The sequence below is a fragment of the Seriola dumerili genome, unplaced genomic scaffold (genome assembly GCF_002260705.1).
Source record: "Seriola dumerili isolate Sdu_G_001 unplaced genomic scaffold, Sdu_1.0 BDQW01000550.1, whole genome shotgun sequence".
Classification (NCBI taxonomy): domain Eukaryota; kingdom Metazoa; phylum Chordata; class Actinopteri; order Carangiformes; family Carangidae; genus Seriola; species Seriola dumerili.
The window spans coordinates 1,642,577-1,658,310 of NW_019174805.1; the positions used below are offsets into that span (position 1 = coordinate 1,642,577).

The window sequence follows — 15,734 nt, forward strand, 5'->3', positions numbered from 1 at the left end:
CTGATTATGTCCTTCTGTTATAGTGACACTCGATCCGCTCGGCCTCCCCATTGGCCGAGGAGCCGGCCCGGAGGCGAGGCCGGGGCCCGCGGTGGGGCAGGGTCCGCGACTTCACTCGCCCCCTCCCACCGCTGGCACTCAATAAGGAGATGGAAGGGTCGAATGCTAAGGAGGGAGGCTCAAGTTTGGAGAAGGGGGCAGCCAAGACGTCCCCGGGTTGCTATTCTGGGGCCGCTGCATTAGGCAAGCAAATTTCATGTGAGACCGAGAGGAGAGTTGGACGTCAGGGAGGAGAGGCAGGTGCTGTTTCTGAACCTCTAAACATAATGTACAGCGTGGTCAAAGGAAGGCAACAACCTGACTCAATCCAACCATCGTTCAACCATCGTTTTCTTTGTCTCCGGCGTCAGTGTCCCCAATAATCAGTTTTACAGCATGTAGGTCCTAATACAAGAAATAACAACATTAGATGACAACTGAGATACGACACAAACACAAACACACACCCCCTCCCCCCTCGGGCTGTCAGGCTGTAGTTCCTCAGTTTAGGAGAAAATTAAAGGAAAATATGCTTGAATCAGAGGAAATTATTATGAATTATTATGAATTATTTTGTATGAATGTGAACATTTTGTGCTGTATGTTCAGACTGTGATCTGAAATAGTCAAAATGTAAACGTATGTGTATTTTAATTGTGATATAAGGTCTTTGTTTGTGCATTTGAAGCTCCCTTGAAGATTTATTGTTAATCTGGTTTTATTGGATTGAACTCTGTTTTAATTATCTGGCAGTGTAGGATATATTCACAGTATAATTTTCTCAGTTCAGCCTTTAAGTCCAAACAAGCTGCAGCATGAATCATTCACCCAGCTTCATTTATAAGTTGGATCTGTGCTGTGGTCGTCCGTCTCAACCGTCTCAGGGATCCTGAAAGATCCTCTCATTTCCTCCAGAGGGCGCCACAATCACAGAATTAAGAACAACATCTCTCAGACACCCACAAGTTAGAGTGTCAAATGTTTACATGTCACTGAAACACAAATAGACGAACCTCAGGCCAAGAACCTCCTGTTTGATTATGTGTTGTTGTTGATTTATAGTTGAACCGACCCGTCTGCGGTCCAGCTGCTGTGATGAACACTGAACCAAACACCTGTACAGTGTTTTACAGTGTGGCCAAAACTACAGTCTTCCCATGGACCCCTGGAAGCCCCAGAGGGACACCTGAAACCCTCTCAAGAACCACTGGAATCCCATAAAGGATCACTGACACCCCGAGGGACTAACAACCCCCTATCAAGGATTAAAACAAACCATTAAAACCTGCTGTGACTCTGTTTGAACCCCATGAACGACCTCTAAAATCCTCGTGAGGATACCTGGATCTCACTCAACATCTCCCGAAAGCGACCCAGGACCCCATAAACCACCTAAAGGACGATTGCAACCTTCAGAAACACTTATGAAACTCTAAGCACAGGACATACAGGTCCATTAGCAATCCTCCAAAGATCCTTGTGACCACATAAAGGACCCCCCAAAAATCCCCTGAGGGAATACTGGAACCTCTCCAGGACTTCACAAACTCCCTACAAGGACCTACAGAATAAAAGGACTCCAGGAACCTCCTCAATAACTCTTCATCTACTAGGACCCTCAGGTTCCTCTTTCCTCTTAGACGCCTCATAATATATTACGAAGATTACTCCCGCCTGAACCAGAGAACCTCATGATGAACCTGCTCAAAAACTGTGATAAAAACCCAGGGAAACCAATGCAGCGTTAACATCGTATGAGATGAATAATAGAGAAGGGGAAAGATCAAAATCATCAAAGTGGTGGTTACATGATTATGAAGTTGTGATTAAAATACTGGTCATTGACGAAATGACACCAAATAGGACCCTTAAGTAGAAAGTACACTTCTGCAGATGTTGGATGATCTGACAGCTTCAGAAACCCCCGTCTCATTTCACCTTTCCCACATTTGATTAAGGAGGGCCGTGTCTCACAACTTGTGTAACCAATCTGACGTCCACACCCACTTCACTTCAGTAAACGTAAACAACCAAGTGCGACACTATGACTATCACCCCTCTCTCCACGACGGTCGGCTTAGAAGTTCGGAGCAACTATGGACACTCTTGATTTCTGACAAACCGATTGAGCATGACCCTCAAGAATGCTTAGAACTCCCTTAAAGATCCGTAGAACTCCATTAAGAACCTCTAACCATTATCTTACCCCACCAAATACCCCTAGAACCTCCTCAGGATGTTTAGAACCCGCCTGAAACCTGAATTGGCGCCACCTTAATCCCCTGAATGCAGAATTCAAATCATGTGAATTTCAACCCCCTCTGATTGTTCTGGACATACTGTGGAGCCACCTATCGGATCCCTGGTACATCCTTAAAGGATCCCTGGGTGGCCCTCGGACCCCACTTTTGGAGCCCTTAAGGTGGTGAAACCTAAGGTCCCGTGGCCTGTCCGTGCTGTGTGTCGCCTCGCTCTGCTGTCAGGACGACGCTGCTGTCACTCTGAGCAGCTCACAGGGCTCAGGATTTATTTTTGGACTGCCATGGCGTCTGTTCCTTCCATTTGTAGGAAGGGGGGTCGAGTTGGGCTCGACATGAACCTGCCGCTCTGACACTCCGGGCTGGGACAAGCAGGCAGCAGCCGGCCGGCCGCCCCCCGAGCAGAAGTCGCACAGGTAAACACGCCATAATTACACCTTTTATTCTGTAGCTAGGGGCAGAAGGAAGCTGTAAGCGGCGTTAGGGAGGCAGCTGCTGTCGAATGCAGAACCCCCCACCTCGGCAGCCAGAGGTCTGACGTGTGTTGGGAGAGCTCAGGGTGTTTTTTTTTACTCGTCCTCAGTGCAACATTAAAGCACCAGCTAAGTGTTAGCCTCGCACTGTCTCTACTCCCCGCGGCTTCAAATCACACTCTGCCCCGTCATTTATCCATCCTGGCTGCACTGAGGCATGAGTGACTGATGAGCACATCTTAAATCTGTACGTAATGTAACGTAATCTTCCTGTTTGTGTATTTGTGGGGAATAAAGTCGTCCTTGTTAGGTTCGGTGTTTTTACGTTGAACTTGAATCAGTGTCTCTCTCTTGTTGTGTCAAAGGGGAACCTGCCTGGAGCAGTTTGAACGTCAGCAACAAGTTGTTTTACCTGGTAAGTTCATCCGTTTTCCATCTGAACTCACACGGTTTGTGTTTGTGGCGTGAACCCTTCAAATCTTCACTGGAGGTAAATGACTTTTTGGGGTGGATTCATTTACTTAAGGAGGCCATTGTGGAGCGGCTTGGTTTTTATTACATGGCTATTATTACCCTTTCCTCTTTTGAACTTGCATCCTGAAGGCGCTCCAAATACCAAACCTACCAGAGCCTTAAAAGGAGGAGTGAACTCTCATGTGTCCGCTGGTGGGGTGGGGGGTGGGGCAGGGCTTTAAAACACAACCAGCTCTGGCCTACATTTCACTGAGGTGACACACATAGTAAACTGTGGATATTAAACAGTTGATGATGATGTCAGAAATAATTTATTTCCAACACAAACCCTCTGGGCAGTTCGTCACAAAGTTATTTTAACTTCAAATTGATAACACAAATGTTATGTGATGCGTGTGCAGTGTTATTTTTAAAGACCGAACCTTTTTTGGGTGATTCAACAAAACAAAACTTTCACTAAGTTTCTCCAGCCTCAATTTATTCACCCGTTTCTGATAACTTCCTGTTCTCTCGTTTGATTGGATAGACTCGGTGACAAAGTATTTCTGAGGCCCTATCCAGTGTCAGCAGGCTGTGATGTCACGGGGTCAGATGCTCTGCATTCACTTTCACCCTTCGGCAGATATATATACACGTCTATATGTGTGTATTTATGTGGGAAGGGTTAGGGTGAGGGAGAGGAACCTGATGTGACAAAGCTGCAAATAACACTCAGCCTGTAAACTGTAACCTCACAGAGAGCTCTGCAAATTTTCTCACTATGTTAAATTTGCTGTTGATGTTCACGGACCCAGAGGATGAACCAAATGATTTTGGTGACCCTCCTAACATTTCCCGTCACACTATCATCAGGAAAGAGTTTCCACTTGAACATAAGATCAAATCAAAATCTAACAGGTAGAATAACATTACATTTTTTAATCATATTCTAGATCCCCAGAGGATAAACAGACTTAACTTTAATGACCCTCGGGACAAACTTTACATTTTTAGCTCCACCGCTCTGGGAAGATCTGAGAATAGTTATATCATCAGTACGTCGTTAATTGTGTCGTAGTTTAGGGCGCGCTGCTGTTACGTCCAACTTTTAGTTGTGTTGTACGGAAAAGGTTGATTCAGTCGTATCAACTTAAGGTAATGAAAATGATGAATTTTTTTTTAAAGGTTAGACATTTTCATCCCAAATTAAACCTTAAATCTTCTTGAACTTTAAAAAATATTACACAAACTATAATATAATGTATTATTATGTATATTGTACTTATCATTCACACCTATTCCTGCTGGATTTACACTTCTACACTTGTTTTGCACAAATATCTGCACTTAGACAGCTAAATTGTATGTAGCTTTTTTTTTGTCACTTCACTAATTTTAACCTCTTTGTGTATCAGTAAAGTCTCATTTTGTTGTATTAATTTGAGCACGAGCAGAACTGAACTAAATGTGATGAAAAACCTCAGGGCCAAACTTTACTACAGCTGACGACAGCAGCCTTAAAGACACAAAGACCTACAACACTTTATCCAGCTGTGGTTGATGTCGAAACTTAATCTTACACATCACGCCTGTTACGTGGAGTTTGTTTTGTTTTTTTTATTCCCTGGAGGCAGCTGAAGCTGCACAGGCTCCATCACAGCGCTCTGATTTACTGTTTTCGGGAAAGTGATGCAGCCTGTAAAAAGCCAGGAGTCTTAAAAAAGGGAAGCAGGTGATTGGCCGGCGTCCTCTCTGCCTTCAAACTAAAATTAGGCAGAGTAAAAGCTTCAGGATCAGCTGTGAGGCGGTAACATCATCCAGGAGGAGTTCAGCCCGATGCTCCTGTTGGTTTTTCAGGCAGCAGCAGCAGCAGCTCGTCTGTTTTATATACAGCACTCACACAGACAGGATGAGTCATCCTCATGTACATGTACATGTGTGTGGAAGTTAGGACACATGTTATGTAACTGTGTGGAAATCTATTAAAACCAAATGACTGGTTTTTAGGACTTCTTCTTGTGGCTCATCTGAAACTTTAAATCTTTTCAAAGGAAGTCATTTTTAGATTATAGATGATCATAATTTGTTTTTATTCTGTATTTACATTGCACTAATTCCATGTGGTACATTGCATTTTATTTTTATTATTATTTTTTTTTTTTTTATTCCAGTCTGATCTTTACAGTGTTGGTTTTTTTGTATTTTGTAAAACACTTTATTTTTAAAACATTTCAAACAGATAATTAGTAATGAATTTTATTAATTTTCAGTAACATCAGTACAGTCAGTCTTTCCCAGCAGATGAGCTAAAATATAAAGTTGGTCCTGAAGAGGGGCAATAAAATTAAGGGTTCATCATCTGGGGAGCGGGAAATTTCATTTTAAGATTTAGATGTTTTTTATGTAGCAGAGGAAAATTTGGCCTGATGGTGGTGCAACAAAAAAGATAAAGGGGTCATGAAAACCACTTGGATTCATCCTCTGGGGACCATGAATCTCCACTGATGATTTTACAAAAAAGAAACTGTAGTTGTTAAGGTGTGTTGCTCTAGAGGAATAAGAGTAGTGAACATTTGATATGATCAGCAAAATGAGACAAATGGAGGGCTCTGATGAAGTAGAAAATTATTTTTAATTTATTTAAGAAAAGAGGTTACAAACACGTACAAGCAGGAATCTCAGTAAATGGACATTGAAGGTGGAAAATGTCTGTAGCAGTCCAGAGACAGAGCTGAAGGAACCAGTGGGTTAAACTACAACATAAACAGGAAGTAGAGTTTGATTGTACAGATCAGGTGTCTACATGATATTGATGTTTCAGATTGTTCTTTACCTGAAGTGGAAGTGTAGAATAGATGCCATATAACACTGTGTGATCTTTCAATTCTACCTGATTGGAAAATGTAAACTTTTTCTATTCAAAAGACTTTTAAATTTCCCTCTACAACATCATACAAGGGGCAGTCATTAGGAATGATTAGTCTAAACAGAAAACAGACACAGTAAAGCTCATAGTCAGATATATATACATCATAATAGAAAGGGAATGTCAGAAGATACAAAAACAAGCATTTGATGATCAGATTCTTTTGGATTTGAGCTGCAGAGTTTGTACGAACTGAGAGACAGAAAAGGTGATTTATTGGATATTGATGAAATAATGAGACTGTAACTGTTGCAGAGCTGCTTCTGTTCGATCTTTATAGTCAGCGGGTGTTTTTTGTGAGATAAAGGTGGAACCACCTGAAGAGAGAACACCTGCTCAGTAATCACGATGATATAAATCTGCAAAAAAAAAAAGACAAAAATACAAAAAAAAAATTAGATATATAGATATTGCTAAGTTGTCCACATTGTTATTTAGTTACATTTTGGACAGTTTTAGTTTTTTATTCTTTTAGGACATGAAGGTTTCATTGATTTAGATTTGATTATTTTTAGGCCTTCTGAACGGACCAATGAAATGGAGTATTTACTTTCTTAACACGATGCATTTCCTGTTGAAAAAGGACGTTTTCTTTACTGTAAACCCACAGAATTTCAGTTGAGGACAGACAGGCAGTTTGATGTGATTGAAGAGATAGATACTGAAGATGAGGAACCAAATGGTTTATATAATAGAACTTACATGGGATTCACTGCTACTTAAACTATGTGACAATCCAAGATAAAAATGTAAGATTAAAATAAAGTTGAAATATCGTTATGAATGAACCTTTTTTCACAGTTTTTTCCAACAGTTTTTGCTTTTCTTTCCACAGGGTGCTGAAGCGCTCATGGCTGTAGCTTACAGTGCTGTGACCCAGCCGGGCCTGCTTTCCCAGCAGTACCCTCCACCCCTGCTGCCCAAGCCTGGAAAGGACAACGTTCGGCTTCAGAAGCTCCTCAAGAGAACTGCCAAGAAAAAGGCCTCCGCTCAGACGTTGCAGTCCGCAGTGCATTTCCGCTCAAGCCTTTCCCCTGTGAATGAAGCAAGCCCCGACCTTGAGCACAGTGACCACTCCACCCCTCCCCGGACCCCAGAGACACCATACAGCCTCTACAGCTTCAAGCAGCCTCAACGGTTCACCGTCAGGCCGCTCTATCAACATGTGGCATCCCCTTACCCGCAGCGTGCAGCTTACGGCAGAGGAGCAAGTTATTCGCCTCAAACAGTGGCAGTCCCCTCGTACTCTTACTCGCAGCATGTCACCACAGTTTCTTCATATTCTGCACCAGCCTACCATTCTGGGGTCTCACCAGCTGTGGGGCCAGTCGCCCAGCCAGCGGTACCCAAAATATCTCTGCCAGCTTCGTCCGTGCCTGAGATGACAGTACTAGCTGCTGAGGTGAAAAAGCCAGCTTTCAGCACATTTGCTGAAAGTCATGCTGGTCTTAGACCTGCTGCAGCTGTAGCAACCCCACAGCCAAAAAGTCCAGGTCCGGCTCCATATCCAGGAGCAGGAGGTCAAGCTATAATTCGACCTCTCATTGTGTTGACACCGCTCGTCAAATCCAGAAGTCCTCGTCCAACATTCAAAGCAACAGAACCCTCAAGGTCACCCAGACCGATGTTTGATGTCCCTCAAATTAGGATGTACACGGCGAGCACATCCTACTACGAGACATCCAGGACCCCACCGGTATACGACACTTATGAATTAACTGCCATTGGCAGCACATTACCTCAAAGTAAAATACCAGCAGAAACAAAACAAGATTTGACTCCCATGTCCGAGGTCAAAAGAGGTACGACACAGACAGCTCAGACTTCTTTGTTGGGCGCAGATCCCCAGAGAAAAACGCCAACTTCAGAAATTAAAAGAGGCACTACACCAACAGCAGAGATCAATACGGTCATAACGCCTACCCCTGAAGTCAAAAGAGTAACCCCAACACGTGAAATTAAAAGAGTAACTCCAACACATGAAATCAAAAGAGTAACCCCAACACGTGAAATTAAAAGAGTAACCCCAACACGTGAAATTAAAAGAGTAACTCCAACACATGAAATTAAAAGAGTAACTCCAACACGTGAAATCAAAAGAGTAACTCCAACACTTGAAATCAAAAGAGTAACTCCAACACGTGAAATCAAAAGAGTAACCCCAACACCTGAAATCAAAAGACTTACTCTGACACCTGAAACTAAAAAAGTTGCTCTGTCCCCTGAAACCAATAGAGTTACTCCAACACGTGAAATCAAAACAGTTACTCCAACATCTGAAACCAGAGCTAAAACACCAACTTATGAGTTCCAGATATCAAGAACTTCAGCAGGACGGCCTAAAACCCCAGCGTACCATGTGACCCGGGCTACAACACCTGTCTTTGAAATCTCAAGACCTAATCCTCTCTTGTTTGCGGTGTCACCTATCACAGTAGAGCCAGAGAGGTCAAGAACACCTAAAATGGCTTCTACTGCGAGTAGTTTGTCTGCTTCCCAACGTGTGACGACTACTGAACCTAAACCTGCAGAAACACTACTGAATGGGGACATTCATTCAGACGTAACACCTGCAGCTAAACCAATCGAACAAAGTCTAACAAAGTCAAAATCAGAGCCCGCTCTGACAAAGATCCCAGCTGCTCCAACTGCCTCTCAAAGACCTAAAACTCCTACATCTGAGCCAACAAAACCAGCAGTGACTTCTTACGGCTCTCAGAGGCCTAAGACTCCAACATTTGAGGCATCCCGACTTATGACCACATCACCTGGGTATAAAAGACCAAAAACACCTACTGGTGTATCACCTGTAGCCTTTCAGAGACCTAAAACTCCAACCCAAGCGGCTCAAAAGTCAAAGTCTGGTTATCGTGGATTGACACCAGCTGAATATGCTGCTTATGGTGGAATCAAAACTTACTCTCCAGCATTTGGTATCTTGAGTTCTAAGACGCCAACTCAAGAGGAGGTTACAGCTAAAAATGAGGGATCAGCAGAATTGAAAACACTGAGCCAAGAACCTTCTGTGAAAGCACCTTCAACAGCTGAGGTGTCTAAAGTCAAAGAAGATGTAAATAAACCCCATGTGAGAGATGAGAAGGTTCCCACCACCCCCGCAATCCCTATTATTGTTGTTTCACAACCATCTGACACCTCAGGAACAACGTCAACACAAGAGACAAGTATCATATCCAGTCATGTTACAGTGAAACAAGAAGAAAAGGTGATCCAGGAAGCACCAAAGGTGAAACCTCCAACAGCAGAGGTGAAAACGCCAGAGAAACAGAAGGTGCAAACACCAGTCCAAGAAGTCGTCAAACCAAAACCAAAAACTCCTGAAGTCAAACATCCTCTGCCCAAAGGCGGTGATAAAGATCCTCTGATGGCAGTGAGGAAACTTTTAGGCAAAGATAAAGTCCAGACTGCTGAACAGAAGGTTCCACAAAAGCAGGAACCAAAAGAGCCGGTGAAACCTGTAACTGCCACCAGGACTAAAGCTGAAGGTGTAAAGCCAAGCTCTGCAGCGCCTGCTAAAGTACCTGCCGTTCAATCAACAGAAAGTGACGATAAGAAAGCAGAACCAGCAGTTAAATCTGTGCTTGAGAAAAAGGAAGGCGACAAGTCCCTCCCAGCAGCTGAGCCCCTTCTTAAGGTCATGCAAAAACCGAAGGGAGTGAAACTGAGACCAAGTGGTTGGTCCCGACTCAAGAAGCACATGGTGGTGGAGCAGGAGGAACCCAAATTTCCAGAGATTGGCTCTCAGAAAGAGACCGCTGATCAGGACCAGGACAAGGTGAAAAAGGCTGACGAGAAGGCCGACAACAAGCCCGGCACTCAGGACGAGAACCAAAACAATGACACTCCCAAGGCAACGCAGATGTGGGACGCTGTCCTCTTCCAAATGTTTTCCACCAAAGAGAACATCATGCATCAGATCGAGCTGAACAAAAGTGAGGAGGAGAAGACGGAGGAGATAAAGGACGAGGTGAAAGAGATACCTTCGTTTGCGTTCCGGCTGCCCGTGCTGCTTTTTAGTCCAAAGTTTGACGCTAAAAAGCTTAAAGAAGCGGCGTCGAGGCCGGTGACGAAAATATCGACTGTGTTTGAAATGGGTCTGATTGGACGAAAAGGTAAAGAAGAGGAACCAAAAGACTTTAACAGAACGGCGAGAGGGTTCACTTATACTTAAGCTACATCTAATGTGAAGCGACGAGATGAAAATGTTTAATGTACAGGTGCAGAAATCTTAGCAACAGAAATCATGTACAGGTCTGGAGTCTTAGTTTCTGTGTTAAAACGAATGACACTGTGTGGCAGCGTTGTAGAAAATTCGACCTTAACTTTATACTTGATAAATGCTTTGTGTCGCATCTGTGTGACTGGTTGTCTGGATGTTAAATGTTTGTGTTTGTGGATTAGCTTGGAGAAGGGAGAGCTACATTTGTCTTAAAGTCATTCGGACGTCACATCAGATTAAAGCCTTTGTGTTTTACGTAATTTCAGAGCATCTCATTTATTTTTTTTCATCACGTTCACAATAAATATAAACTGTTGAGTACGTTATGGATTTGAAAATATGTAGTTACTGTAAAGAAAATCGAGACTGATTATTTATTTGCAGCAGCTCACTCAAGATTTAGAAAGTTATAAAGCTCAAAGTTGCTTTTTAGTAAAATAAGTCAACTTCTAGCAAATAACTAATAATTAAAATATGTGTATTTCTATAGATAGAAAGAAAAAAATAAGACTTAATGATTTTAAGACAAATATCTGACATTGAAAATTTCTCTTTTTTCACTCAAACATCCAGTTTTATTCAAAATGGTGCTACTTGCCTCAGGGTAAGACCTCTCACTAGTTAACGGATGCATATGTAGAGTGACTTGACATTTGAATTATTTATTATTATTTATTTGAATTTCTTTTTTTTTTTAGGTTGTAGGTGGTTGTGTTTTATGAATGAACCTTCTTAAAGTCACAATGAAATAACATTTTAAGAGCATTTCGATTTTTATATTTGGCTTTGGCGGGGACGGATCAGTTAGTGCAATACAGCAATCGGACGCCAGAATGGACGGAAAAGGCAGGGGAGCGAGATTATTTAAATCTGTAGAAGCTTTAACATTAATTATAACTAGTTTATGTCACAAAGTTAACATCCAAATGTAGCAAAGCACAAGCAGAAAAAAAGGAATTGTATTTATTGTTGAATTTATTATGAAAATCGTAAAAAGCAATTGTTCAATGAATAGATGAAGGAACAGTATATTAAGATTATCTTCCTCATACTTGAGCTTTAGTCTCTTTTACACAATCTCCTTCATTTTAAAGCTTCGAGAATCCAACTCTTTTCATCTCCGTCTGCTTCTCTGTGATTGGTTCAAACGTAAGACGAGAAAAAAGTATGAGATGAAAGAAAAAATCTGTAACATCAGCTTGACTGTCTACACTCTGTAGGTGTGTCTCTTTGAATCTACTTGATGCTCAATTTTAAATTTCAAACTTAAAAATGGAACAACGTGAATTTCAAAAAAACTCTAAAATGTCGCAAAAAGTTATACGCTCGAATTACGTAAAAAAAAAAAAAAAATTGTGCTAAACTGCAATCAAAACCCAGATTATGTGTTTCAGCTTCATTTCTGATCGTCCGTCTCACAAACATCTAATAATAATACTAATTATGATAAATTAATTAGAGAATAAAACAACGAGGAGCATAAAAATAAAATAAAAATGTTAAAATTTGAGAGTTCTGATGGATCAGATACACTTACATTTTAATTAAGCTGTGTGATGGCTGGTGTTTCAGTCGCTGCAAACCAAACTGGTTTTATACCCAATTAAAAAAAAGTAGATCAATATAATGAACAATTAGCTGATTGATTTCAATGTGACTTGAAGAAGCCGCTGAGCTAAGAGTTTGTGAAAGTAGTTAGAGAAGACGAACGATGAAGAGCAGCCTCCACCGCGATGGAGGTCAGTGGGACACTGAACTGTAAGGTCAAAGGTCAAGATACACAGAAAGGTTTTTGATGACTGTGATGCAATTTATTTTTCTAGTTTTATTTTCACACCTGCTGTTTTGTTTTTCTGTTTTTCTAATGTTCTTTCTAATGATTTGTAATGTGTGAGCTGGAGTTACAGTGTTTGGGAAATGTAAACATTAGCGGGCGGATTCAGACACTTTCAAAATAAATCTTAAGCAGTGTTTTTATTTACTTGTGAAACTGTTAATGTCAAATACTAGGATGCAAATTAATTGAATCTCTGCATCTGATTGGATCATTCTGGAAGATCTTTCAATCACTCATTGTCTGTGTCACAATTATAAGTTTAATTTTTCTTTTTCCATTAATAATTTTTTTGTGAAATAGTGACAAGTTAAATTTTCATGTAAAAAAAAAAAAAAAAAACAATAACTGAAAAATATGTCATCAATGTAAAATTACATATTTTGATCTTTCATTAATTAATTAATTATTTTATTTTTGGGCTGATGGATGACAGGAAGGAAATAGAATATCAGAATTTTAATTTTAATTAAATGCATTTTTTTGTTTTTGTTTTTGGAACTTAAAAAACCCAATTAAATTTTCTAATGTTCTATTATATTTTTTTTGTAAAAATAAAAGTGATAAGGATTACAGACACCGGTATAATAAATAATAAATGTTAAATCTGCCCAGATGTATTCTGTATATTCTGCTTAAAGATTATTTTAGTTTATCATTTACATAGTGAAACCAACTGTGACTCGTGTATTTTATTGTCACTCATCTTATTTTAAGTGAAGCACTTTGAACTGCGTTGTTTTCTTATGTGAGGCACTGTGTACTGCACGAAAGGAGCTACAAATAAAGTTTGACTTAAACATTTCTACCATTTTTTTTTTGTCAGTAAATTCATTCAATAAGTTGCTGCTGGAGTCGTGTGTTTTCAGGCAGAGAATCAGACTCAGCTGATTCACCTGTCGAGAGCGACACACCTGCAGGTCGTTACTGATCAGCTTTGAGCTTCTGAAACTCTTCTGTCTTCCCTTTCATTTAAATGAACTGTATTGAAAATGAATTATCCATCTGTGTGACTGATTTCTTAATCTAAAAAATCAAGCAAAATGTAATAAAATAGTTAATTAACCTGAACCAGCGCACATGAAGGTTTATTTTTGACCTGTTGCAGTAGTTTCCAAGGGCAACACCGAGCAGTAACACACATGCACTCCACAGTAATTTCATATATTATAAATAATATCACCTGTTGTAAACTTTTCCAAAACTCTGCATCATCTCTGAATAAAACCTGCAGACCGGACGTCAGGCTGAAATGATTTCTTAGTCAGAATTTGTCCTGGCACTTTTTGTTTTTTACAGTTTCACATTAGAGATGGGGAATAGGAAAATAATTCTGCAATCAATCAATATATTAAATATTAAACCAGATTCCAGTTGTTTCTCTCTTTAAAGCTGAATTCGCAGCCTTTATGTTTTCAGCGCTGATCCCTCATGAGGATCAGCACTTTAATATTAAACTATAAACCGCCTCTCGTGTCTGTCGTCTTACCGGACTTTCCGTTGGTGAACTCTTCTCCGTTCTCGTCGTCCACAGGGATCTTCTCGTACTTGCCGTGACCGGTGACGACAAACTTGTACTTTTTCCCGGCTGCCGAGCCCTGAGCAGAGAAAACACATGGTTCAGTTTGTTCACTTTGAAATCATCTGTGATGGATTATCACCCTATAAGATTAATAAACTGTAATTCAACCATTTCACATCATTTCACAACTCTGCTACAAACTGATTCACAGAGGTAAAGAAGTAAAGAAACAACATTTGATCTGTTTCTGACTATATTCACATTTGAATAATAATATAAAATATATATGATACGTATTTAAATAAAATGCTGAGGAAAAGGACTGAGTTAACACCAGTGAAGAAGAAGCGTGTGCTGACCTTGGCTCTTTGTCCCGGCCTCCCTGACGAGTCTCCGATGATCTCCCACATGTTCTTCTTCTGCATCACGTCTCCAGGCTTCACATCCTGACAAACCGATCAATAATCAATACAAACAGGCCGCTCGATAACTCTCCCGCTGTTTCTAAATATTCTTTTTGATTCATTTGAAATTCACTGAACAAAAATACAAACGCAACACTTTTGTTTTTATTCCCATTTTTCATGTTGAAATAAAAGATCAGAGGTTATGTCTCTTTAATGTTGTTCACAAATGTGCTTTTCAAAATAAAACTGCACGTTTAACAGTTTCCTTTTAGACTGTTGCCTGTCTAACTGTCCATGTTTTTTTCAGTGAATGTATCTGCTGTATTATGTCTCTGTTGCTGATCATCGTTTGTACATCATGTGAACTGAAACTCAAATAAAGAAAGTGGTCAAAAGTAAAAAGACATTGATCAGGCTCTGAACTTTCTTTATGGTGGTGGTGGTGGTGGTGGGGGGGGGGGGAGGGGGGGGGGTGATTTTGGATCAGAAAGAGTTGATCCGGCTGCTGATGGTCGGACTGCTTCTCTTCGAGTTGCTGGATATTGGCACGAAGTGGAAGCTCTGGCGACATTTAAGACCTCAAAACCTGCAACATCTGTGCACGTGTTTTATTGTGACGAGCCCAGGACACACCTGTGCAGTAATCATCAGCATTTTGATGTGACACACCTGTGTCACTGACGCATGGTGAACAAGATTTAAGAGACATAAACTCTGACCTCTGAGCAAATAGAAAAAATCTTAGATATTTTATTTCAACTTGTGAAAAATGAAAGTAAAAACAAAAGTGTGATGTTTCTATTTTTCTCAGTGGAGTGAAACAGGTCACAGCAACAGTTACAGCAAAGGAAGAAGCTGTTTTAACAGTTGTTGTATCTTGTTTCTCCACTAGAGGGAAACCTCACATCACAAACTCACAGAGCTGCACTTGAACACATCAGCGTCAGCTCAGGGTCTATTTTTAACCGCTGCAGCTCTGCTCAGTAAAACCCGCTACACAGAGTCTTCACTTTGTCCTCGAGTCTGAACTCTAATCATTCATTATCAAATATTTCCATGAGATCTGAGATGTGGAGGTTTTGGCTCTGAGAGGAGACACGAGGCGACAGGAAGAAGAAGAAGAAACGAGCTGAACGGTGTCAGGAGGAGAGTCAGTGACTTACTGCTGCTCTGCAGGGCGACTGTCTGCTGCCGTCAGACGGGCCTTTTACCCACTGGGTGATCAGGCTGGCCACGCCCACCTTCAGACCATCAGCGTCCTGAGTCAGAAAAAACAAACAAAAAAGAAACAGACGCTTTGTGTTAGAGAGATTCACCATCTTGGAAGTTTTAGTTCCAGATTTAGAAACGTAGAAAATCATCATTTTATAATAAGAATATATAATCTCTTCATTAGACGTGAGATTTCTGTAAAAAGATAGAAAATACTAAGGAAACTCTTGTGTCACTTGTGTCCGTCATTCTCTCACCAGACTCCGACACACAGGCTTTAACCGCTGAAGTCCTGAACACGATCCGGTCAGAGCTTCGCTAAAGTGAAAATCTGCTCATTAGTAAATGGAGCCTGTTTGAGTTTCAGTCAGAT

The 15,734-nt window shown here is 40.9% G+C and overlaps 1 protein-coding gene across 1 annotated transcript in view; it reads right to left on the reverse strand.

Annotated features, from left to right (window-relative positions):
* Positions 1-5,836: 5,836 nt before the first annotated feature.
* Positions 5,837-15,734, reverse strand: part of LOC111236029 (non-muscle caldesmon-like) — a 37,967-nt gene continuing 28,069 nt past the window's right edge. The window contains exons 10-13 of the mRNA XM_022764617.1: positions 15,313-15,408; positions 14,102-14,188; positions 13,710-13,818; positions 5,837-6,508 (exon numbers count right to left, since the gene is read on the reverse strand). Coding sequence (XP_022620338.1) covers positions 6,486-6,508; positions 13,710-13,818; positions 14,102-14,188; positions 15,313-15,408 — 315 coding nt within the window. The 3' untranslated portion in view covers positions 5,837-6,485. The remainder of the gene's footprint in view (positions 6,509-13,709; positions 13,819-14,101; positions 14,189-15,312; positions 15,409-15,734) is intronic.